Genomic DNA, 25,860 nt, shown 5'->3' with positions numbered 1-25,860 from the left:
GGCTGATTGCATTCTGCAGGAAGGTGATGCGTCGTTGGGACCAATTACAGGTTTGTACTGGTACCTTGCGGAGACAGTGCTATTTGGAGCAAGAGTTGTGTACTGTTGAACAGGTGGTGGTGCCGGAAGCCCGAGTGCCAACATTGGTGGAGGAGGCGCATGAGCAGGGGGCTCATTTGGGAACCCATAAGACATACCATTGGTTAAGACGCCAGTATTTTGCCCTGCGACTGCAAGCTGTCGTAGATCAGGTATGTCGAGAATGCAGGAGGTGTGCAGTAGTGAAGCCACAGGAACAACATGCGCCCATCCAAACTATCCAGACCAGTGGGGCCATTGGAATTGCTGATGATTGACTATGTTTTGATTGGGGAATCGATTAGTGGACACCAGTATGCCCTAGTGATGACTGACCATTTCACCAAGTTCACGGTATTGGTTCCTACCCGGAACCAAACTGCCTAATCAGCAACACGGGCGATCCTTGAGCACTTCATTCAGCAGTACGGTTGTCCCGAGCGGATTCATTCTGAACAAGGGGCTTGTTTCCAAGGGCAGTTGATGGAACACCTTTGCCATCTCTATAGCGTCCAGAAATCCCGTACGACGCCTTATCACCCGCAGGGGAATGGAGCATGTGAGAGGTTTAACCAGACCCTGCTGCAAATGCTCCGCGTGCTCTAGAGAGCAAAGAAGCATCGGTGGCCCGAACATGTGCAGGAGCTAGTCTCTGACCTATAATAACCGGGTGCATCACACCACGGGTTCTCTCCTTTCTTTTTGCTGTTTGGTAGGCCGGGGCGGGAGGCGCATGATTTATAATTGTCCGGGACCGAAGAGGGAGTTCTCCTGTCCCCTGCCGGATGGGTGGAGGAACATCGTCTATGCCTGAAGGCGGCCCACGAGCTGGCGGGAAGACTCATCGCGGATCAACAACATGCACCTGCGAGGTCCCACGGAACTGGGTCATTGGCGGTGGGCCAGAGGGTCTTGGTGCGTGAGGTCCGACCTGGGGGAAAACTGTCGGAACGGTGGGAGGTCATCCCATAAGTTGTTCGCCGTCACCTGTCTCCGGATGACCCAGTTTATCAAGTAGAGTCAACTGATGGGACAGGACGTCTACGTACGTTACATCGGGATAAACTACCACCTTGTCCTTTCCCGGATCCTGTTGCGGATGCTGGGTCCTCGGAGGAGGCTGAAAGGGTTGGGACTCCTGCCTGGGAAGTTCCTATTCCTATGCCAGACATAGAGTGGTGGCTACCTGCTGTGGAGAATCAGCCAAGCGAGTTGCCAATGACTCAACCCCCGACTGATGTGCTCACTCCTCCCTTACCAAGGCGTTCTCAGCATTCTAATCGGGGTGTTTCCGGGCCCCCGCTACGCGGACCCTGACTTTGTATGGTCGGACTCTTGCTTGCTTTGTGGGGACCATAAAGGATAAAGTGGGGGGAAATGTGGAGAGTGCTGCTCCCCGTTCCCCTCTGGCGCGGCTGGCTCCGGCGTGGCGGCGGGCTCCGGCACAGCGGCAGGTTTCGGCGCTGCGGCGGGTTTCCAGCATGGAGGGACTTGCATCCGTTAGGATTCTAGTCCCTCCAATCAGGACACGGCAATTTGAATGGCGCGCCAAGTGCGAGCCAATCGGGGCTCGCACATTGGCAGCCAATGGCGAGAGGCTGTGGCGAGCCAATCAGGGCTCGCCACGTCATAGCTCCGCCCTCTCCCAGCTTCATATAAGAGATGCTGCAGAGCGGGAGAGCTCAGTCGGGCGCCGGACGTGGACGGAAGAAGACCTCCAGAAGAAGAAAGAAGACGAAAAAGCAGCGGCGGCGGAGGCGACGACGGCGGAGGCGGTGACGGCGGAACAGAAGAGGAAGAGGAGAAGGAAGACGCCGGAGGAAGACTCGACGAGGGAAGACGCCCGGCGGCGGAAGTCCGGCGGAGAGTGCTGCAGCGAGAGGGAATCAAAAGAGCTAATGAAGCTCCCCGCTGCAGACTCTCCCACCGTGACGGGTAGGCGGCCTTGGGCCACCTTTACGTATCTCTAACTCCTCCATAGAGCACCAGGGACAGGCACTAGGCCTGCGGGTACATCCAGGCCCTTCCGGCCTGTGCTGCTAGTCAGGCCCTCCCGGCCTGTGCCCCATAATCAGGCCCTCCCGGCCTGTACCCCATAACCAGGCCCTCCCGGCCTGTGCCCCATAATCAGGCCCTCCCGGCCTGTGCCCCATAACCAGGCCCTCCCGGCCTGTGCCCATACCCAGGCCTTCCAGCCTGTGCTCCATACCCAGGCTTTCCGCCTTGTGCCCCATATCCATGCCTTCCGGCCTATGCCCCATACCCAAGCCTCCCGGCCTGTGCCTCCAGCCTGCGCCTCACCCAGGCCACCGGCCTGCGCCTCACCCGGTACTCCATAAGGACCTGGGGTTGTAGTGTACAGAACCTGCCCGGATGGGTTCTGCTGGAAGCAGGTCCGTAAGGCAACTCCAGGAGAACTCACGTCTGGTCGGGTGCAAGGAACCGGCTGGTTCCATGCGATGTACAGTGCAAGGGATTGAAGAGGGTGTGGAGTAACGTTCCCGTCACACGCACCTGAACTTCCCGTTAGTCTGGAGTGGACGGTTGTCCATAACAGAACCCCATTCGCGTCCCCAATAAGTAAGTGAAGTTGGTCATTCGGGGTTAACCTGTTGTGCCGGGGTGTTATTCCAACCAGCAGCCTTGGTCATTATCGTTAAGTTGTTCAGGCAGGCGTAATTAGGCTGTAATCAGTTGTTAGCCGTTAGAGAAGCCTGCAGTTAGGGAGGCTGCTCTTCTTGCCCCTACAGAAGCAGAGAAGTGCGTCGATCAAGGTGACCAGTGAGTCAGGAGTGAGTATCGCTCTGTGTCCGTTTATTATCATCCCGCTTATACCGGTTAGGGGTTTGCTCACGGACGTGAGAACCCCCTTCATCACACTACGCGCGAGAGTGCGAGTGTGTGAGAATTGGGTAGCTGAGGCCTCTGGCCAGTGATGACTTTCCACCCAGTCGGTGAGGGTCGCTGCTACCCCTGACGTGCCCTGCTCTTGCGAAAGAGGGTTGAAACGTCTTAATCAATATGTTCCTTCCCTTTAGGCTGACCGTCGACCGTTGTTGAGAGAAGGTGTCCGCGTCTGTGATTGATCCGGGAGATTGGGTTCCTTGACGCTTCCGCGTACTGTACGTGACAGGAGCAGCCACAGGTAAGCAGTGTGACGACACCTGCACAGCAGCAGGCACTGCATCACGCCCCAGCCCTGTTACATACTTTTCCTTGCAGCTTCAGAAATGTGTATCAATGCCTATTTCCTGTAGATTGTAAGCTTGCAAGCAGGGCCTTCTTACCCCATGTCTGTGTGTTACGAACCAGTTTTGTTTTATTAGCTTGTTCCCAATTGTAAAGCACAATGGTATATGCTGCACTATTTATTTACAAGAACCCAGTTATAATACATAATGCACACAATAGACAGCTTGCTACTTGTATATAATAATCTAGTATATAGAGTGCCAGTACAGGTTACATATGACACCTGTTGGGTAAGGCCAGGTTACTCATGGTGATGTTGATGTTGATGTTGATGATGATGATGATGGGATATCATCACCTACTACGTGACATTCCTATCGTCACAGTGACACATACACAGAGCCGCAGCAGCCAGTGGAACCCAGCGAGGTTGTATAACAGTGACAAAGCGTTCAACCAATGAGAGGCGGCGGGTGCGGTCAGGTGACGCCGCTTTATATAACTTAGGGCTGGCACGGGTTCTGTTATTAGCCTCGTACTGCAGGAATGATGGAGCGTTGCAGTCAGCTGGATGTGAAGTGAGCCGCGGTCACCCCGTTTATTCCAGCTCACACGGAGGCAGCATGGCCGTGGACCCCAAGGGGGCGGACAGCAGCCTGATGCTGGAGTTTGCTGCAGAAGCCTTCCAAGCCAGAAACTTCCAGCTGGCGTGTGAGATCTATGAGCTGCAGGCGCATCAGGCGGGGGTGGTGGACTGGGCGCTGCTGCTCCGGAGGGCAGACTGCCTGGCATGCTCTGGCCGGCTGCAGGACGCCTTAGATGTGTACCGGAAAGCCGCTGCCCAGGAGAAGCTGTGTGCTCCGCAGCTGGGCACTGTGCTCTCCTGCCTTGCAGAACAGCTGCGGAGCAGAGAGGCGCTGCCCCTGACCCCGGCACAGGATGCCACGCCGGGGATCCTGAGCTGCAAGGAGTGCCAGGGCTTGCTGTGCGAGCCTGTCACCCTGCTGTGCGGGCACACGTTCTGCAAGAGGTGCCTGGAGAGAAGCAGCAGCCGCTGCAAGGTCTGTAGTCTGCCCCAGAACAAGGGGGTCGCAGGGCAACCCTACAGGGTCAACGTGGTCCTGAGCAACATCACCAGCAAGTGGTTCCCATGTGAGGTGCAAGCTCTGCGGCTGAGGCACGAAGGCAATGCCCTGTTCAAGGACAACAAGTGGGCAGAAGCGCTGGAAAAATACAATGAAGCGATCACATTAGGTAATACACATGTAGCTGCAGTGGCATTGTGTGCTGCTATCCCATTCCCCTCTGCTCACCATGGGGGTAGTGATGGCATGTCTCTGGCCATCTGTAACCCTGGCCGTGGGGACAGAGATATCGAGGACTATTCCCTTGTATGATAATACTGTATATAGTGTGTGGGCCGGGGAGTGGACAGCGTGATCCCTACATACTCTGTGCACCTGTACAGTGCTGACAAAGTGCAGAGGGATGAGCAGAACAAGGCTTTACAGGCAAAGCTTGCTATCACATTCTGGTACAGAGTATGTACAGATCATAAGTAAATAATTGTGCTGATATGGTTGCAGAACAAAAATGGTCCATGGTGTATGTGGAATTGGCATACCGCACAATAAACACAGCTCATCATTTTTATTTGAATGTAATGTCTCTATAAAAAAAGAAAAGATTGAATTGCCAGCTACAGTACATGGTTATAGGGAATACAGACAAATATATATATATATATATATATATATATATATATATATATTGAAGAACGGCACTCCATGCAGGACAATTTCATATAGTGTTGCTATTTATGTGCTAATAAACTTCTATAGTTTATGCATATTGTCCTGAATACTAATTTTGTTCATGCACCCAGCTGTTGGTTTTCCAGTCTGGTGTGCCTACCTCCAGAAGGCTTCTTATTTTATTTTCTCACTATATACACTGATATATATAATGAGAGAGAGATACAGAGATATTTAGTACTTCCTATATCACCAGCAGAAAATCTCCTGTTGGTCAATAAACTGCAATTATTAGCTGTACCTCAGCGTCCGATACCTGTATATGGAAATTCCATTGAGTATTTTAGTGAAGCTGCTACATAATGTTGCAAAAAAAACCAGGTCGTGCGTAGGTGTATATGGTTCATCCCAGATTATGTGACCTGGATCCGTGACCCAGTTCATGACCAAAGACGTGGTCCCAGGATGACCCATTCACACTGACACACACCTTGGGTTCTTCCAGAGTCCCAGTGTGAAATGGGTATGAATCGATGCAACTGTCTATGATCTGGAATTTGTGTGTGAAAGGGGTTTTAGCCATTTTTCCCTCATGCACAATAGAATGGTCAAGATAATCTAGTTAAAACAGGAGGTCTAATAGATACTGTAAATATTGTAATTGTTGTGTAACTAGCAAGTATCATAATGTATACCATAATGGGTCAGATTTCCCTTTCTAGACTATTTTTCTCTGCAGATCTGTTACTAGCACAGTATTATTTTCTTGTTGTGCAGGCAGACACTTTGTACTACATAATACCATAATACTGTACTGCTGCATAACGCGCTCTTTAGCGTTTGCTCCTTGTAAGTGTAGCAATGTTGAGAAAGTAGGTCAGGAGAGCAGAGTTGCATAACTATGAAGAATACACTGCCTGTCAGTCCTCACTGCCCCCTCCTCTCCCTTCTGTGCTTGTATAACCACTGAGGTAACACACAACTGGGTCAAATATTTGGAGCCTTTTCCAACAAAACTTCAATCTTAAAAAGATCATTGCATTATGTTGTACAGTGTGTGCAGTGCATTATTACAGCTTGTACTTAGACATTGTGAAACAACGTTTGGTTGCTTTTAATGTATATTATCTGCTGCTAAGGAAGTTTGGAGCTTTCTGTAGGTCCCTATAGAGAAGGTAAACTGTGACTCTCCAGATTTTGACTCGCCTCAGCATAGCTGGCATTCTGAGATTTGTAGTTCTACAATAACTGGAGAACCACTGGCTAGCTAAATCTGTTATTAATTGAGTAGGTTAAATGCAGTCTAATATAAATATGTATAACTAACAGTCTAATATAAATATGTATAACTTATAGTCCTCCTGAGATGTGCAACTAGTGGGATCACACTTCCCTACCGCTGTAGTCCACCATCACCCCAACCCAACTGCTTTACTGAAAACTATTTCAGTATATTATAGAGGGAAACTGTGTGTGTAATTCCATTTTTATATATATATATATATATATATATATATATATATATACATACAAGCAAAAATGTATATATTCACACACACACACATATATATATATATATATATATATATATATATATATATATATTTGCACATATGTATACTATAGATAGATAGATAGATACGTGGTACAGATGTCTGGCGCGCAACAGGGTAATCGTTTGGAAAAAGGGTGCTGTACGGAGACAGGTGATAGATAGTATAAATGTGTGTGAATCTATCTATCAGATAGGGGGCGGGGTTTACTAATTTTGGCATCAGTACTTGAGAGGTATCGCCTTTCTATCGGCACGCAGTTCAGTCTTACCGGGTTTCTCATCGCCGGTATGCTCTAACAGGTGACCATATGCACTGCACTTGTGGTCACTGGCTGCTCAGCGTTGCCAACAGCTTCCTCCTAAGTCACTACTGCGCATGCACATGTGTGCCCCGCTGATCCTCCCTGCAGACGGGATCAGCATACTGTCAGTCCTCCCCCTGTGACAGCCCCCACACCTGCAGCAGCCGGGATCAGTGCACCCACTCCCTATCCCCCCTCAGATGACAAAGCCCCCGCTCCCTATCCCTCTCAGATAGCAGTGCCCTACTCCCCCCTCAGATGATAATGATCCCCGCTCCCTATGCCCCCTTCAGATAATAATGATCAACACTCCCTATCCCCCCTCAGATAGATAGATAGATAGATAGATAACCCCATTCTATTAATTCCATCTGTAGCTACATGAGCCAATAACAGAGTGCAAATTCCTGATATCTCCATGAATATTTGATTACACATTGATTATTGGATGTTTCTTACGTCTGTACAAATATATAGATGTTTTTTGATGTATCAGCACTCAGCTTGGAATGTTTTAATGGACATTTTAACAAATTAAAAAGGTGTTTTATGTTAAAATGCCTTTGAATTTACAACTGATGGTGGTATTACTGTACATATTACTGGTATAAGTTTAGCTCCCTCAGATCCCCATTTGCCCTATCTTATTTATTGAACCCGTGCTAACAAAGGGTTCTTCTACAGGTGCAGCTTAGATCCCATAGCGCAAGACTTGTAATTTTTGCTTGTGTGTATATATATATATATATATATATAACAAAATTAATATGTATATCTATATAAATATATAAATTAACAAGTATTAGAAAATATAAAAAAATAGAATATAATAAAAAAAAAACATTCAGCATAAAATACAAACACAAAAACAGAATTAAATTAATCTTTATTAAAATTCACATCAGAAGCCACAACTGACGCACCTTAGGGGAGATACCTATTCAAATTTTGCATGGTATACGTGGCAAAATTGATAAAAGTACTATCCTCCGTGGCTGCTGTTAGCACATGCCAGCTGCGATGAAAGCTATCTGAGGTAATGGGCTGGAAATACCGCAACGGAAGTCTTGCGGTATTTCGCGGTGCGGGGGAGACACAATTTTTTTTAACATAAAACTTTATTAATACATAAGCGAACACAGAGCCTCCGCGAAAAACCTGTAAGTACATCCCGCCCATACTGTTTCAGCATGGATTTCTCAAAGTAGTAACAAAGGCATTTATTAAAGGTCTTAATATTGTCCAATTACCTAAACTGCACTGTAAAAACTGCTGTAAAAATCCGATTCCTTGTTATAGGCATCATCAATGCACCAACGTTTGCACTTGTTCTAAAAAGAAAATGTTCTTTGGGTAGTATATTCTGTAGTTGATTACTCATTTATTTGCAACAACAGTAGAAAGGTTTTTTTTCTTACCACACATTTTTTCCTTTTACTATCAAGGAAAATGACGTTAAGGTAATGTGAAGGACACCCATTTCAGCACGCTACTATCAAATGCTAAGTTGTTTTGTTCTATCAATGGAGCTCTGGATGCCATGGTAACATGCGCTGTTGATATTTGCAAGTGTGAAATTGAGCTTCCAACAGAATTTTTCACAGTTCATGATAATTTTCCTTTGGAATTACACATTTTACCATATAAAAACAGATTATATAAGGTTGTAGTGCAATTAATGGCATAGTAATTAGGTTGTTTGAAATCATGCAACACATATAAATAACCTTTCTCAGCTCTTTTCTAATTATTTAAATGAATACTGTAAGGCAGAGGTTCCCAAACTCGGTCCTTAAGGCACCCTAACGGTCCAGGTTTTAAGGATATCTATGGCTGACTATAGATGGTTAAATCAAATTGATTCAGGTACTAATTAAGTCACCTGTGCCCAAGCACGGTTATCCTTAAAACCTGAACCATTAGGGTGGCATGAGGACCGAGTTTGTGAACCTCTACTGTAGTAGTTAATGTAGTGATGATTTATGTTATGTTTTTCAATCAGGGACCATCCACTATGGCTTTTGGTGCTACAATCTATCTTAAAAAAATCATTGTTATGGCATCCTGAAACTGTTGACATTTCACATGGTGACACTGAGAACCTGCTGACTGTTTGAGGATGTCAACCTAGTCAGGGGCGCCGACAGCTCTTCCGGGCCCATGTAATGGGAGGGGGCGTGGTCAGTGGGGAGCCTATATGAGATTTGGTGGGCGGCAGGTACGCAGCGGGGGGCAGGTGAGATCGCCTCCCCACCACTCATCCGAGAGAGGGTGACTGCTGCTGCCTGTCTCCCTAGATCAGCACACAGCAGCATGTGCTGCGCTGGGGGAGAAAGGCTGCTGAAGCAGCAGCGATCAGTCTTTTCCCCTTGCCTGCACGCTGTCTGCAATTGGGGGGGAGGCAGTAGGACCCGATTCCCCTCCTTCCCCAGGGCCCCTCCAACAGCCCTGGGCCTGGGTGAAGAGTGCCCGCTACTCCCCCCCTCCCCCCTTCCCTCGGGCCACTGAACCTAGTGCCTGTCGGCAGTTTAAACATTGTGGTGTCGACCTACTGAACGACAGCATGGTTACTGGTGACCATTTGACGGGATACCCCCCTCAATACCCTCCCTTTGAATAAACACATCTGAATGCCAAAGTTCAAACAGGTATGAGAATATTTTTAATAGAAGAGAAACATACAAAATTTGCCAAAGGTAAAATGCAGTGTGGGAGGGACTGTGGGAGAGAGCAGTAAAAGAATAGTCTCCTTGCTTTTCTCTAATATTAATGAACATAACACCATCTTCAAAAGGTGTTATGTTTTTTACAGTAGTACTCCATGGGCAAAGGGAGATGTGCCTGCATTGAAGTTCTCTGGATGAGTTACATAATGTTTCTCATTCAGGACTTGAGGCACCCCCTAAGCCTAGGCAGCGTAATAGTTGACTCAGCCCAAGTCATGCTGGTTGGGTACCTCAGGATGGGCATTGAGAAATCCTGATTTACAGTATTCCTGCATATAGAGTACCTAGAACACTGGGTTACCTCTCTGTTACATTTCTCCCTGGAATTGGACTACTTAATTATATAAATGGATATTTACATTGCAGGTTAATATTCAGCTGAAATATATACTGTAATGGGAAAATGAGAATTTAATGAGCATCTTTCTAATTAATACCATTACAAACATAACATCGTTAATGTGTTCAAGTGTTGAATATAAAATATACAGACCACATGAGAGCACTTTTCTGGTTAACATTTTATTTAAATGGGCCAGTGAATTCTCAGCAGTAAGCACGTAATGTCCTTTCATTTATGCCGCGTCCTGTCAGTAAACCTCACATTGTTTATACTAATAGAGTTTTATATTCATCTTCAATGGATGTTTTCCTGAAAACGGCACTACAGTATGTACACAGGGCAGAATGGTAACACTGTGGCTCGTATTACTGCACCACAGCATTGGTGTGATGGCTTTCATTTTCACCAGGTCAGTATACAGAGGATGATCAGAGGGGATGCTAATGGCACTGACCCTTCCACTTTGTACATGTGCAAAAGCCACAAATTGCTCACTGCTGGCTTCTGTGATCTGCTGAAGATGCAGCATTGGGTCATTGCCTGAGCATTGGCCGCACATTGGACATCTGAGTAATCCTCAGGATGTCCGTCAAACTATGCTGCCAGGGCCAGAGAAACTACGTCTGAGGATGCAGGCACTGGTTCCGCTACGCCAAAAAAACAGAGCCGATGCCCCCCACCCCCAGCCTCTGATTTCTCAAAGTCCCCGTCGCTATATCCCAAACACCAACAACATGTCAATCATGCCCTAGCTTTCAGGGCACTGCTACCAATGTCGCAGGACCAGATTTGCACATGCACAGTGTGGCACATGCCAAGCTAATTATTTCACACACTATTCTGTGAGGAGACCGGTAAAACATGCACTGTTTGAGGAATCCTGACACATCCTGTTTTTACCCTAACCCACCCCTCCCGCAGCCTAACCCTAACCCCACACTCCTGGAGCCTAACCCTAACCGCCCTGTCCTGCAGTTTAAGCCTAACACTCCCCCTTGCAGTCTAACGATAGCAGGTAGGAGGGGGTGGCGGCGTCTGCCATTTCCGAAAACGGAGTCATGTCGTTATGGGGGAGTGATGAGGCCAATATCTCCACCGGAAGATGGAGATTTCCTGGTTTCTGTTGAACCTGCGGCCCCCCATGGGTCACACAGCCGGCCGATGGTGTCGCAGGTGATCCGATGCTCGGTTCACTAATGCAAGCAGGAGGTGTCTGCTTATCCCAGATGCCTCCTGCTGCATTACCATATTAGTGCTATCTCTGCTGCTGCTTCCAAGTATGCAGAAGCGATAGCACCTCCAACCACATCTGAATCAGGCCCAATATGTCAGCTATGTATGAAGGTTATTACTACACTAAAGATGATTTTCACAATTCCACTTCTTCCAAAACAGAATAACATTATATACCGAAGATGTTGCCGGAAATATGCTGCATGATAACAAAGACTTTAGCATAGTGCCAGAACTTTTCTTATCTTCTGTAAACGCAATGGTATCATGTGGAGGCGGCCCATGAAATTTGTATACTGGGCCCTTCCCGCCTTAAAACGCCTATGTGTGATTGGTAAAAGCATCTTAAGTATGTTCGCTAAAATACCAGAGGTTAATTCAACAGTTTTTCACCTGCGGCAATGCTGAGGTTATGTTATAGTCAGAGGAGCCATAGGGGAGGAAAAAGCTTAAATATATTGACATTGGAGAGGTTTCAACTGTCGGGTAACGCCTCTCACCAGTCTCCAGCAGTCAGCAAACAAACATCATGTAGGAGTCAGCTGATGAGACAGATTGAGGGACTGGCTCAAGGAGGATTTAGGGGCTGAGATGGGCAAAACAAATAAAAAGCAAGTAACTGCACTGCAGGTGGGGCAGACTTAACATGTGCATAGAGATTTAGATTTTGAGGGGTATATCCAAACTCAAATCTAAATTGTAGTGTAAAAATAAAGCTTTGCAGTATGTGTAGGTTACATGTGAAAGCAGACAGTATTTATCCTGCATGCAAAATATATATATATGCACCCCTTGTATCGCAACTCTGTTCCTTCCAGATGCAAAGTTGCTTGCTCATTTTGCTTTGCTCTGACCTCAGACTGATCCAGTGTTCTAGCTGCCATTTCTAAATGAGTGGTTTAGATGATAAATCTAATACTGAATAGACAATATTACATCTGTTACTGGTTTTAATGTATTCAAATAAATGATTTTGTTTGCGTAAGAATCAAGAATAGTGTAATAGCTTGGTGAATGATGGCTAGTATTTCTCTCATGTGATGTCACTCTCTCCATGTAAGGTGATAAGAATAGTGTAATAGCTTGGTGAATGATGGCTAGTATTTTCTCTCATGTGATGTCACTCTCTCCATGTAAGGTGATAAGAATAGTGTAATAGCTTGGTGAATGATGGCTAGTATTTTCTCTCATGTGATGTCACTCTCTCCATGTAAGGTGATAAGAATAGTGTAATAGCTTGCTGAATGATGGCTAATATTTTTTCTCATGTGATGTCACTCTCTCCATGTAAGGTGATAAGAATAGTGTAATAGCTTGGTGAATGATGGCTAGTATTTTCTCTCATGTGATGTCACTCTCTCCATGTAAGGTGATAAGAATAGTGTAATAGCTTGGTGAATGATGGCTAGTATTTTCTCTCATGTGATGTCACTCTCTCCATGTAAGGTGATAAGAATAGTGTAATAGCTTGGTGAATGATGGCTAGTATTTTCTCTCATGTGATGTCACTCTCTCCATGTAAGGTGATAAGAATAGTGTAATAGCTTGGTGAATGATGGCTAGTATTTTCTCTCATGTGATGTCACTCTCTCCATGTAAGGTGATAAGAATAGTGTAATAGCTTGGTGAATGATGGCTAGTATTTTCTCTCATGTGATGTCACTCTCTCCATGTAAGGTGATAAGAATAGTGTAATAGCTTGGTGAATGATGGCTAGTATTTTCTCTCATGTGATGTCACTCTCTCCATGTAAGGTGATAAGAATAGTGTAATAGCTTGGTGAATGATGGCTAGTATTTTCTCTCATGTGATGTCACTCTCTCCATGTAAGGGGATAAGAATAGTGTAATAGCTTGGTGAATGATGGCTAATATTTTCTCTCATGTGATGTCACTCTCTCCATGTAAGGTGATAAGAATAGTGTAATAGCTTGGTGAATGATGGCTAGTATTTTCTCTCATGTGACGTCACTCTCTCCATGTAAGGTGATAAGCTCCACTGTCAGGAATGTGGATTCAGCTTTCACATTGGCTGCTTACACTGTATGTAGGTGACAAGTTACATTAGGCTACAAATCATATATTTATCAATATGGCTCCTGCAAAATACTTAGGGCAGATGTACGAAGCTTTGGAGAGAGATAAAGTACTAGCCAATCAGTTCCTAACTGACATTTTTTCAAACACAGCCTGTAACATGGCGGTTAGGAGCTGATTGGCTGGTACTTTATCTCTCTCCACTTTATCACTCTCCAAGGCTTAGTATATCTGCCCCTTATACGCATGCGCTCTTTCATTAACGTTTCTATTTTTTGACGTGAGAGTTTTTATCTCGTTTATGTTTCAGTATCACACGACCATTTACTGTACAGCAACCGATCTATGATTCACCTCAGTCTGAAGTCTTATGAATTGGCACTAGAGGATGCAGATGCTGCTTGCAAGCTACAGCCATATTGGTTAAAAGTGAGTATTTTTTAAATACTGTTTAATATAATAATGTATTACTTTGGATACATTTTTGTGGAATTGTCACGATTTTCAGGGTTTGGAAGAGTCTGTAACATAACTGGAAAGTAGAAATGGGCGTTATGTTGGCAGATCAGAGGGTAGTTTTAATGTGGCACTTTTTTTTATGTAGGGACATCTGAGGAAGGCGCATGCATTGGCAAACCTGGGAAGAACTGAAGAAGCTTTAAAAGAGTTTATTTTCTGTCTTGTACTTGACTCAGACAATAAGACGGCAAAATCAGAAGCTCAGAAGGTAACGTAAGCAGTTGTGATGGATTCTATCTCTGATGCAACATGCGTTCTAGTCTACAATAATAATCCATTCAGCAGATTCACATATTTAGCCTGGAGCACAGAACTATATATCGATGATGGTGCAAGCCATAAATCGACTGCAAACCTCTTAGTTTCCTATTTACATAATACTAATAATACTAATACTTTAGCGTTAAAGTGGCTACACACTTCCCTTCCAGATATTGCAATCACTGCTTGTAAACCTTATATAGCCAGAAGTTTGATAGAAGCGGAAGTGTTCAGCGCTATAGACGGCAGCATATAATTGGATGTGAGAAGTTCATATGCTGTCCTAAATACAGTCCCACTTCTCTTGGGTGATATCCATCAAAAGTAGTTATTAGAATTGAATGCGAGCAAGGAGTATATTCCTTGCATGTGATCTATCCTTAAGAAAAAGCAAATATGCATAAAATTGCTTAGGAGGGTGTTATTTTCAACCCTCTGTATTTATTATGTATTAGATAGGTGTCTGTTGTCTATTAAAGACTTGAACAGCTCTACCCCGTTATACTGAAGCACTGGATTTCTTTTATTTTACCTACAGTTGTTGCTTGACCTGCTACGCCCTGGACACAGTCAGGGTGACTTCCCAGATATTCTGCAAATGATGCCACATCCCTCCAGGGTAAAGGGATGTCTGGTCAATTCAGTCAACAACTCCAACCCCAGCAGTCACATACAGCGGTTGTGCAGGGTAAGATAAATATTGCTTATTTTGTGAAATAGCTTTGCTTTGTATGGCAGGTAAATAAGTGCTGACACCATGTCTCACCTCTGCACGAATGATTAGTAACGTAAGAGCACCAACTCCATGTAGTGAGAAGAGAGGGACGATGTATTAAAGTGGAATGAAAGGAAAATAGATTAGAATGGGTAGATAAAGACTAGTAGTAGTGGTAAGGAGGGACAGTGACAGAAAGGAGGATCATTCCTATGAAAGAAACGTGCTGTAGTCAAGTGTGTAGCTATCATAGGTGCAGGGAGTACAGCTGCTATGGGGCCCTGAGCTGAGAGGGGCCCACCTTCCATATCATAGTTATATGTGTTATATACATCAGGAGCCCTTGCAAACATTTGCCTTGAGGCCTGCAATATATCTAGTTATGCCCCTGGTCCTGCTCATTGTAATGTGATATTAAATGGACTGGAGAGCATTATAATGTTACATAATATGAACTGAGGTATTGAAATTAACAACTGCTGCAGAGAGGTGTTACTCTAGAAGCATTGGGACAGGGACTCCTTTAGAATATTGCTATGGGGCTCAGAAAGTTCTTGCAATGCCCCTGGTTGTAGTGAATGATTGTAAGAAGTGCAGGAGGTAAAGAAGGTAAAGCAAAAAGGATGGCAAGCAGATTTTCAGGAGAAATAATTAGACTCTAACAATTAACGTTGAAAGATAAGTAACTATATTTTCTTTTTTCCTGGCCAGGTTAACGTGGAATATAAAAAAAGCCTAAAGTTTCCTGAGCAGAATGAACTCACACGATGCAGCACTTTATGGAAATTATCACAGACTCCAGATATTAAAGATGAAGTGGAAAATAAAGAGGCCCTGGAAGCAGAGGTGTCACTGAAAATCCCCCTGAAGAGTAACTTACTGAAGAGGAAGTTGTGCTCAGATGACACAAGCGAGTTAAGAAGCAAACATCGGAAAAGAGGTGAGGAGCCAGCACCCAGCCAGCTGGGGATACATGTAAAGAATTGTCCCAGCAAAAATACTGTCATGAAAATGTTTCTACTGACCTTAAGATAAGCTCAGTATGACTTCCATAAATAAGAATTCTTATATTCTTTGCACAAGAGAAAAGCACAGCATACTAGTATAGGAGAATATTTGACTGTGTGTGTGTGTGTGTGTGTGTGTGTGTATATATATATATATATATATATATATATGTCTCGGAGTGCCATCTTTTGATTGCTGCTATGTATTTATTTTTTATTTTATTGTAACAGATACATCAGCAGTGGAGGATACAGACAAAGTCTCCTCATTTGTGGACCCATCTGATCTGGACTGTTCTCTGTGTATGAGGTATTAATTCCGTCATCATGACATCCTATCAGTCATTATTTTCCATTTGCCACATATTGGGCATCACACATCACCGCAATATTTTATATAGGTCAACATTTAATTTATTTTTCTTGAATTCATACACTAGTGCATATATATATATATAGTACAATGTATTCGTTACAACACATGAAAACGCTAAAACATGTAATAATAATAATGAGGGGGAATACTACTATAAATTTACTAGCCAAAAGAACAATCTTGGGAGCCAGTGGGTGTTTCTATACCCAGATCTATATATCTGCCTTAGGTATGGTTTTTATAAAGATATAAATGGGGTTTAGGCCCAATAGGGCAGATGGTATATACGAATTTGATAAGAATATGCATCATTGTAGCCACTGCTTTGTTCTGCTGAGACCCTCATACACGAAAGCCTTCCATACAAACATGCATAAGTAATGACATAAATGTATTTACATGCACATACTGTAAATATATGTAATAGAGATGTGTAGGGGGGGATACTTAGCACTTAGCCATATGGTGTGTGCGATTGGGAAGGGGGTGTTTGTGGGTGTGGGTGACCTAAAGGGTACACAGTCCAGTCACTCCTTAATTCACCCACACCCTCTGAACAACCTCCCATCTTCCTCTCCTCAATCACACACACCATAGAGGTGATTGTTAAGCTTCACACACACCAAATTGCCACATGGTAAAGTAGACCCCTTCCATGCCCATCAATCTTATAAGTCACTTAAGCCATGAATGAATAGAAACATGTTCTAACGAAACATGGGAAATGACGTGGTAGGAGGGTGGACTTTCATATGACCTCACATCACTGTACAATGCACCTCTGGAGATGTTTCATCCTCTCCACACACCCAGACCACTAGTTAGAAAAAATGAGGGTGCATTTCATGGATGACCAGTGAGTCTGACTGCAGACTAGTTATGTAATTCTCCTTGTCCTAGGCTTTGTACTCATGTAGTTTCTGTTCCATTTCCCAGATTAACCCAATATCCCAGTGTCCATTCAGCAATACAAGCTGGAATTAACCCAGTTCTACATGTCAGGCAATACAAAACTTTCACATTCAGAAGAGATTTTAGGTGATATTTTAACTACTGCTCTGTGTGCCATAATATTGATTTTTTACACACTTACTGAATCCAAAATTGCTACTATATAGCATAACCCTATATCCAAGAGGGAGTATATAACCTGGATGGTATAGGCTATATTGACACACAAAGGATTAATTTATTCCACAACTTCCAATATGAATAGGATTACAATTCAGAAAGGGATAGATTGCTCTGCAGATTCAGAGATGATCCACTAATTCTATTTCTTGTTGTAAGATATTATTTACTCTTTTTGTGCACAGGTTACTGTATGAACCAGTCACCACTCCCTGTGGACACACGTATTGCCTCAAGTGTCTTGAACGATGTCTGGACCACAACCCCAAGTGTCCATTATGCAAAGAAGACCTGTGTGAGGTGGGTTAGTATTGGAATTATATAGCGGTTCTCATGCTATTACATACCTTTCTATATGAAGGGATTATAGACACAGAAAGCTTGCTGCACTATGGTTACCTCTACTTGTGCTGTCAAACACAGTAACTGCCTGAGAAAGCATATCGGATAGGCGCAAGTTAGTAGAGCAGCATCGCAGTAGTTATATAATTTCTTCTTCATTCACCTTCTTCTGGCCACAAGGGGCACATAGTCATGAGTAATCAGACTGTTAATGTCCTTTATACTGAAAGTAAGGTGCTCACTGCACTCATAACAATTTTTATTTTGAGGATTTGATAGTCCTGTAAGGATGCAGGATATATGCACATTGAGTATTATATCAAATTTAAAAAGTGTCTTAGCCTCCCAGCTACACGTCTACAGCTAGTTCATTTACTAAGTGATTTCCCATTTATTTTGAGAAATGTGTTCGTATGTTTTCAGTATCTGGCCCTGAGGAACTTTTGTAAAACAGAGCTGATGGAGGAGCTAACATCCATCTTCTTCCCCGAGGAACTTAAAGAAAGGAGAACAATCTATGAAGAGGAGATAGCAGAACTCTCTAAGTAAGTAACGTACACAAGAGATGCACAAACAGACCCATAACGCTACCTGCTTATGTCAGACAGTTTTATTGTATCAAAACTTATTTATGTCAGATGAAGTAACAGCAGGGGTGGGTATGTATTCAGAGGACATACGTATCAATCCCCTTATAGATAAGAACGTGTGTGGATCATAAGGCCAACAGTGTCTAGGTCGACCCCAAAAGGTCGACACAGAAAATGGTCGACATGGGGTTTTGTTTTTAGGGGGGTTTTGGTGTTTACTTAGTCCAATCACCGGGAACCCTAAGTAGTGCACTGCGTCCCCTCACATGGCACGCTTTGCTTACCATGCTTTGGGCAGGTTACTATTCCCAATTGTAGTCCACGTGGATGGTATGAAAAAGTTGAGGAAATGACAAAAAAACTAAAAAAAAACTCATGTCAGCCATATGCTGTTTAAACCATTGTCATGTCACCCTTTTGACCATGTCGACTTAATGCATGTCAACCTTTTTACTGTTGACCTAAAGACCGGATACCGGTAGTAACAGAGGGGTATGGGTCATTAGGTCGACCACACGTAGGTCGACAGTCAGTAGGTCAACCACTATTGGTCGACATGCATTAGGTTGACATGGTCACTAGGTCGACATGTACTAGGTCGACATGGGGGGGGGGAAGTCGACATGAGTATTTTTACATTTTTTGGTGTTGTTTTCTTCGTAAAGTGACGGGGAACCCCAATTAGTGCACTGTGTCCGCTCCCATGGCTCGGGCAAGGTGCCTCGCTGCGCTCGGTACAGGTTAACGTTCCCAATCTTAGTCCACGTGGATCGTAAAGTATGAAAAAGTTCCAAAAATGAAAAAAAATTTGAAAAACTCATGTCGACCTAGTGACCATGAAGACCTAATGCATGTCGACCAATAGTGGTCGACCTGCTGACTGACGGCCTAAGTGTTGTCGACCTAATGACCGTATCATCTAACAGAGCGTGTATCTGATAGTCTATAGACGATAGGCAGGGAGTTTGCAAAAATTACCCATGGAATGAATTAACATTTTTATATAATATAAAATTCCAATGAAGTTAACAAGTACTTTAACCATTCAATGTAATTAGTAACACATATAAATTAACTTGTATTTAGAAATCACGCACCCATACTATTAGGTCCGATGTTCAAGGGCCTGTTTTTCAATTTAAAGTGGGAATTCAATTGTTATCAGCACCCGATCTCCCGTCTGAAGTGACGGGAGATTGCAGCGGTGATATTCAAATAATGCTTCTTATCGTGCCCATTAGTGTTGAATTTAGTCGCATAAAGCAGCTAAACCTGATTAAACTAATGGGCACTGCGCAAAAAGTCCTGTTTGAACGCTCAAGCAAGTAACTTTTTGCACATTTTAGCTCTCAACCTCTGGGGGCTGCGAGCTGAAATGTCGGTGTCGGCAGCCAATCACGCGTGAACTGAGTTACAATTGAATCACTCGCTTGGGCACTATCTGCCGGCAGCTGGCAAAAAAAAAATATTGAATTCCCCCGTAAAAAAGTAAAAACAACATAACTGTAATACAGCCCTTCTGTTCATCAGCGCTCTGCTCTGGTTTGGGTTATATTGTTTCTGTGCAGAGTAAATACTGGCTGCTTTATTTTTACACTGCAATTTAGATTTCAGCTTGAACACACCCCACCCAAATCGAAATCTTTCTGCACATGTTACATCTGCCCCCCTTGCAGTGTAACATGGTGTTGCCCATTAGTGTGCTTTTTTGGTTGCTAACAAACGTGAATAAAGTCCTTAGTAGTAATCTATAATACATTGACATCCACTTATACAATGCCCTATTTTGCCAGGCTTGCCCCGCTGTTGCCAAGGTGTATTGCTTTAATTAATGCAATTTGCCCAGGCTCATCCATTCCATTCAAAGCTAGCTGCTTGACGTTTGAAGTTGGGTCATCTATTCTTGAACATATATTAATTTATTCTGTTCTTTTTCTCTTTTAAGCTTGAACAAAAATGTGCCCATATTTGTGTGTACGATGGCTTACCCTACTGTTCCATGCCCACTGCACATATTTGAGCCTTGTTATCGCTTGATGATTCGGAGATGCATGGAAACGGGCACAAAGCAGTTTGGCATGTGTATCGGAGACTCTTTGAAAGGGTGCGTAAAGTGATGTATTACATTTATGTGGATTATAGTAACAGCAGCACTATTATATTTCCTTCAGTGATCTCCATCCTAAACTTTAGCTATATTCTACATTTTCTCTTCCTGTGAGAATTCAGTTGTATTTTTTGCTCCCTGCGCCTGCTGAAGTACTTAAATTATTACCCGGTTCATGCGCAAATACCACAGGCGCCCATTATTTCTGCTCGGCAGAAATGTGCAAAAAGTTTAGAACATTTTCACTGTTGTGTCCAATAGTTTCCACGGCTAGCACGAAGTACTAGAACAGTTGAATTGCCCTCCTTGTCTACTGTGGTTTCTTTGTTAGTGATTGTAGCTACCCTTATTAGGAATCACGTCACAGTAGCTGCTATCAGTCCAGTGACACTAGTTATCAGATGTTAGAGGACTAAGGGACCTGCCTACCTACTTCATCTTAATTGACCAGGACCCATATTACGGGTGGTCTTCAGGTTGCCGGCGGCCGGCCTCCCGGCGACCACCATGCCGGCACCGGAATCCCGTCCGCCGGCATACTGACATCTTTTCTCCCTCTTGGGGGTCCACGACTTCCCTGGAGGGAGAATAGATAGTGGGGCTCTCGCCCAGCTGACGGTATGCCGGCAGTCAGGATTCCGGCTCTGGTATGCTGGTCGCCGGGACCCCGACCATCGTCAAACTATACTACACCCCCATATTACATATATAAATCAGTTTTGTGACCCATTTTTTAGTTTTCAATTATTTACTAAGTTTTCATTTAATATGCCACTGATATTTGAATTAAATAATATATTTTTCCCCATTGTAGATTTGCAGATTATGGCTGCATCTTGGAGATCCGAAATGTCGAGTTTTTTGCAGACGGTCGTTCAGTTGTAGACAGTATTGGAAAGAGGAGATTTAAAGTTATTCAGCACAGCCAGCGAGATGGCTATAACACAGCAGATATTGAGTACATTGAGGATGAAAAGGTAAATATATAAGATCCAGTGTCACATAAGCCTTTTTATTGAAGTTTTGTACCTATTTAACATGAATAAGATTTTTCCCTGTGGAGAAGACATACAGTATATGGCTGCTCCAAGGCAAAGCCTCTCAACTGCTAAACATTAGTTCTCAAGGAGAGGGTCACCTGATCTATAATCAAAGTCATCCCTGAATGTGCATGATAGCTGCAGAAGGGGGAATGGGTCATGAGGGCGACCACACTTAGGTCGACAGTCAGGTCGACCACTATTGGTCGACATGGTCATTAGGCCGACATGGTCATTAGGTCGACATGGTCATTAGTTCGACATGGAAAAAGGTCGACATGGTTTTTTAAAAACTTTTTTTGGTGTCATTTTCTTCATAAAAAGTGATGGGGAACTCCAGTTAGTGCACCGTGGTGCCTCGCTGCGCTCGGTACAGGTTACTGTTCCCAATCGTAGTCCACGTGGATCGTAAAGTATAAAAAAGTTTTAAAAAAATGTGAAAAACTCATGTCGACCTTTTCCCATGTTGACCTTGTTCATGTTGACCTAATGCATGTCGACCAATAGTGGTCGACCTAATGACTGTCGACCTAAGTGTGGTCGGCCTAATGACCGTATCCCGTAGAAGGAAGGAGGGATTGTGCTATGAACACTAAATCAGACTCCATGGGCAATATTTACTAAAGTGTATGTTTTTAGAAGTGGAGATGTTGCCCATAGCATCACACAGATTCTAGCTATTATCTTCTAGAAGGTGCTAGATAAATGACAAGTAGAATCTGGTTGCTATGGGAAACATCTCCTTATCTAAAACACCCGCTCTTTAGTAAATATTAGAGATGAGCGGATTCGGTTTTACTCGGTTTTACTCGGTTCTCAAAACCGAATCTTATTGGCTATCCAAAACACGTGACATCCGTGAGCCAATAAGATGTCGTTTTGAGAACCGAGTAAAACCGAGTAAAACCGAATCCGCTCATCTCTAGTAAATATACTCCTAGGTTACTGGTTGCCATGGTAGTCACATGACACTTGGCAAACTGTACATGAATTAACAGTTCATTGATCTTTGTCTATCAGAACTAGTATAAAAGTCTCACAACAATTTAGTTTTTTTCATTACTGAATATTGAAATTGATGGGGTAAATGTAATAGGGAGCCAGTTGTTGGAGGTGCAGGACATCGGACCAGAATGCCCGTATTTTTAAAGAGGCAATCATTTTTGTAAATGATTGTTAAATATACAGCACCTCCGGCAAGTCGCACCCTATTACACTTACCCCAATGGCTTCACAATATATGTACTGTAGGTGACATGTTCAGATGAGAATAAAAAGCTCTCTGAAAGCAACAAAATACTAGATTCCATTTGTACCTTTGTAATAGCTGCCTTTTGAAGATGTTATGCAGAATTGAAGAAATGTCACAACTATTCGGATAAAATAAAAGCACAATTTCCTACACCAGTATGTGAAATACCACACGTCTTGTCTTGCAGGTACAAGGAGACAGTTATGCAGATCTGCTCACGTTACATGATTCTGTGTACGATCAGGCATACACCTGGTTTAGCGCTCTGAAACCAGCACTTAAAAGTCGCATTCTGGGTCACTTTGGACCTATGCCTGCTAAGGAGTCTGATTTACAGGTAAATTGCTAAAATAGGCTTATTTTCTACGTGTAAGAGATATTTGTCTGCAGATTGCTACCACATTTAGCCCAGCAGCTGTATACATGCCATTAACCCCTAGCTATTCACCAGTCACAGTGCCATTTACTGTATGGGCTAGTAGCTATGGGCGCCTCTTATAGAAAAGAGTGCACCGTCTTCTGACCGTAGTAACAGGCCCGTGTCGGTAAAGTAAATGATCCTGACAATTGACCCCAGGTAGCTGAAATTTATACAACTTAGCCATTTACAAGTGTATCCATATTGGGTTGGGCGCTGATATGCCGGTGGTCGGAATCCCGGAGGTCAGTATACTGATCCCGGCCGCCAGAATGATGGCGGGGCAATCGCAATGGAGCCCCACTGGTTCTATTTCCGCTCTATGAGTGCCGTGGACACCCACGAGTAGGAATAGCACCTGTTAGCCGGCATTCCGGCTGGCGGCATTGTCAGCAGTCGGGATTCCAGCGTTTGTATCCTGACCGCCGGCATATCAACTGCATCCTGCCATATTCTACATTTTTAGACACACTTTAGTTGTTAGAAGGCTGTACCCTATTTATGAAGTATAAATATATATAAGCCAATGCTATTATATGGGGTTCCAAACGATTATTAATTACTTACTGAAGTCACCCAGCACTTGTTTTCTTGTGTATATTCTATATGGTTCCTGCTTACCTTATTTTACCCCCTCCAGTTCATGGTCTGTGCTTTACCTGGCAGAACCTCTCTGCCATATATACAGTGTAAAATGGGAATCTTCTGCAGCAAACTGTAATTATAGGCAAGCACAGATTGTATTTCCTCCCAGAGCTGAGAATAGCAATATTTTACTCAGCTGGGAAAAGGTTACATTTCCAATCATACTCTGCTGGAACTGATGAGTGTCTCATTAAATTGTTAACATTGCATAGTCAGGATTTTGTCCATTTACATAAGCCATTGTATTTTCCAGGTAAACCCCAATGGTCCCGCCTGGTGCTGGTGGATTCTAGCTGTTCTTCCTCTTGAGAGCAGGGCACAGTTACCGTTTCTCGCCATGACATCGCTGAAAGATCGCTTGACTAGCATACGTCGCGTCCTGCTCTTTATGTGTCATGCACGTAGACGATAATGCCATCGTGGTCATTCCATTCCATCATGTGCATACATATTGTGCGTGCCAGAAATGTATGTTACATTACATAATACAAGGCCACAGTCCTACCAATTAACTTATTTGCAATGGTCTTCTTTTGTTTTTTAATTGCTTTTCGTTTCAAACGATGAATGAAAACAGTGCAAAACCTGGATGCCTTTTATAAGAGATGCAGTATACAGAATTTTTTTTTTTTTTTGAGCATCCCATTTTGATAAAGTTTTGTTATACAAAATATGAGTTTTTACAGACTTGTACAGATTTGTGATCATCATATATATGTAATAATTTATTTTTTTCATCGCCATTTTTCCTGCTTTTATGATTCCTTGGAAAAAATGAAAAATGTTAGCTGCTATATTTATTTCCTTTATTAGAGAATTGTTTTCATTTTAAAAAAAAATTAAAAAAGCTCCACATATACTTTGTGTACTTGGCGTGTTGAATAAACAAATTTGTATGGAAGAACATTTTAGGAAGCACAGGAAAACCTCCATGCTGGTATATGATTCATATTTGCAGTAGGATTATTGTCAAAATAAACAAACAAAGGCTTTTGGCATAAATTTGAAACCGATGAACAGTTATGCAAACTTATGTAATATACTGTGGGGAAGATTTACTAAGCCTTGGCGAGAGATAAAGTACCAATCAGCTGTCATTTTTCAAATACAGCCTGTAACGTGGTAGTTAGGAGCTGATTGGCTGGTACTTTATCTTTGTCCAGTTTATCTCTCTCTAAGACTTAGGAGCAGATTGGTTGGCACTTTGGGGTCTATTTACTAAGTATTGGAGAGTGATAAAGTGAAGAGAGATAAAGTAACCACCAATCCGCTCCTAACTGCCATGTTCCAGACTTTGTTTAAACATTTACGGAGCGGATTGGTTGGTACTTTGGGGTCTATTTACTAACTCATTTTTCAAACACGGCCTGGAACATTGTAGTTAGGAGCGGATTGTTTGGTACTTTATCTCTCTCCACTTTATCACTCTCCAAGACTTGGTACATCTCTCCCAGGGGTATATTTACAAAGATTCGTGTTTTTGCCGTTTTGAAGGGTGTTTGATCTCGAATGGTATCGGATGCATTTTACTGCAACTTTTTGAATCCTGATACGGTCATTCACTAAGCTGCCGACTTTTCACAATTCGTATTTTCCGATGTCGATGTGATTCGTAATGTCAGGCAGTGTTTTACGGGAGTGATGAGTAAAACACTGCCTGACAAAACACAAGGAATTCCGTCCGGATCTGTGAGATCCGTGCAGGTCTTCATTGTGTACATTAAAAAGGTGTTTAAAGTCTTTAAAATTCTGAAAAAAAATGTGAGGGGTCCCCCCTCCTAAGCACAACCAGCCTCGGGCTCTTTGAGCCGGTCCTGGTTGACAAAATATGGGGGGGGGGGAAATGACAGGGGTTCCCCCATATTTCATCAACCAGCACCGGGCTCTGCGCCTGGTCCTGGTTCCAAAAATACGGGGGACAAAAAGCGTAGGGGTCCCCCGTATTTTTAAAACCAGCACCGGGCTCCACTAGCCAGGTACATAATGCCACAGCCGGGGGACACTTTTATAGTGGTCCCTGCGGCCCTGGCATTACATACCCAACTAGTCACCCCTGGCCGGGGTACCCTGGAGGAGTAAGAACCCCTTAAATCAAAGGGTCCACCCCCCCCTCCAGCCACCCAAGGGCCAGGGGTGAAGCCCGAGGCTGTCCCCCCCATCCAAGGGCGGCGGATGAGGGGCTGATAGCCAAGTGTAAAAAATGTGAATATTGTTTTTAGTAGCAGTACTACAAGTCCC

General features: G+C 43.6%; 1 protein-coding gene across 1 annotated transcript; it reads left to right on the top strand.

The window, feature by feature from the left end:
- The first annotated feature begins 3,709 nt into the window (after positions 1 to 3,709).
- Positions 3,710 to 24,138, top strand: LONRF3 (LON peptidase N-terminal domain and ring finger 3). Its single transcript, XM_063937352.1, has 12 exons — positions 3,710 to 4,524; positions 13,530 to 13,648; positions 13,824 to 13,946; positions 14,538 to 14,687; positions 15,426 to 15,654; positions 15,953 to 16,031; positions 17,414 to 17,528; positions 17,994 to 18,115; positions 20,106 to 20,264; positions 21,082 to 21,244; positions 22,747 to 22,896; positions 23,876 to 24,138. The coding sequence occupies exons 1-12, from the start codon at positions 3,894 to 3,896 to the stop codon at positions 24,032 to 24,034; spliced, it is 2,199 nt and encodes a 732-aa protein (XP_063793422.1). The 5' UTR covers positions 3,710 to 3,893; the 3' UTR covers positions 24,035 to 24,138.
- Positions 24,139 to 25,860: the final 1,722 nt, after the last annotated feature.

This window comes from Pseudophryne corroboree, chromosome 8, assembly GCF_028390025.1.
Source record: "Pseudophryne corroboree isolate aPseCor3 chromosome 8, aPseCor3.hap2, whole genome shotgun sequence".
In the NCBI taxonomy this organism is placed as follows: Eukaryota; Metazoa; Chordata; class Amphibia; order Anura; family Myobatrachidae; genus Pseudophryne; species Pseudophryne corroboree.
The sequence above is the reverse complement of the archived record's forward strand: the minus strand, read 5'-3'. Positions and strand labels throughout refer to the sequence as shown.

Coding starts and splice junctions, on each gene's coding strand:
- LONRF3 (XM_063937352.1), top strand. CDS start 3,894: ATGGCCGTGGACCCCAAGGGGGCGGACAGCAGCCTGATGCTGGAGTTT. Junction 14,688..15,425: donor ACATACAGCGGTTGTGCAGG/GTAAGATAAATA, acceptor TTTCCTGGCCAG/GTTAACGTGGAATATAAAAA. Junction 15,655..15,952: donor AAGCAAACATCGGAAAAGAG/GTGAGGAGCCAG, acceptor TTATTGTAACAG/ATACATCAGCAGTGGAGGAT.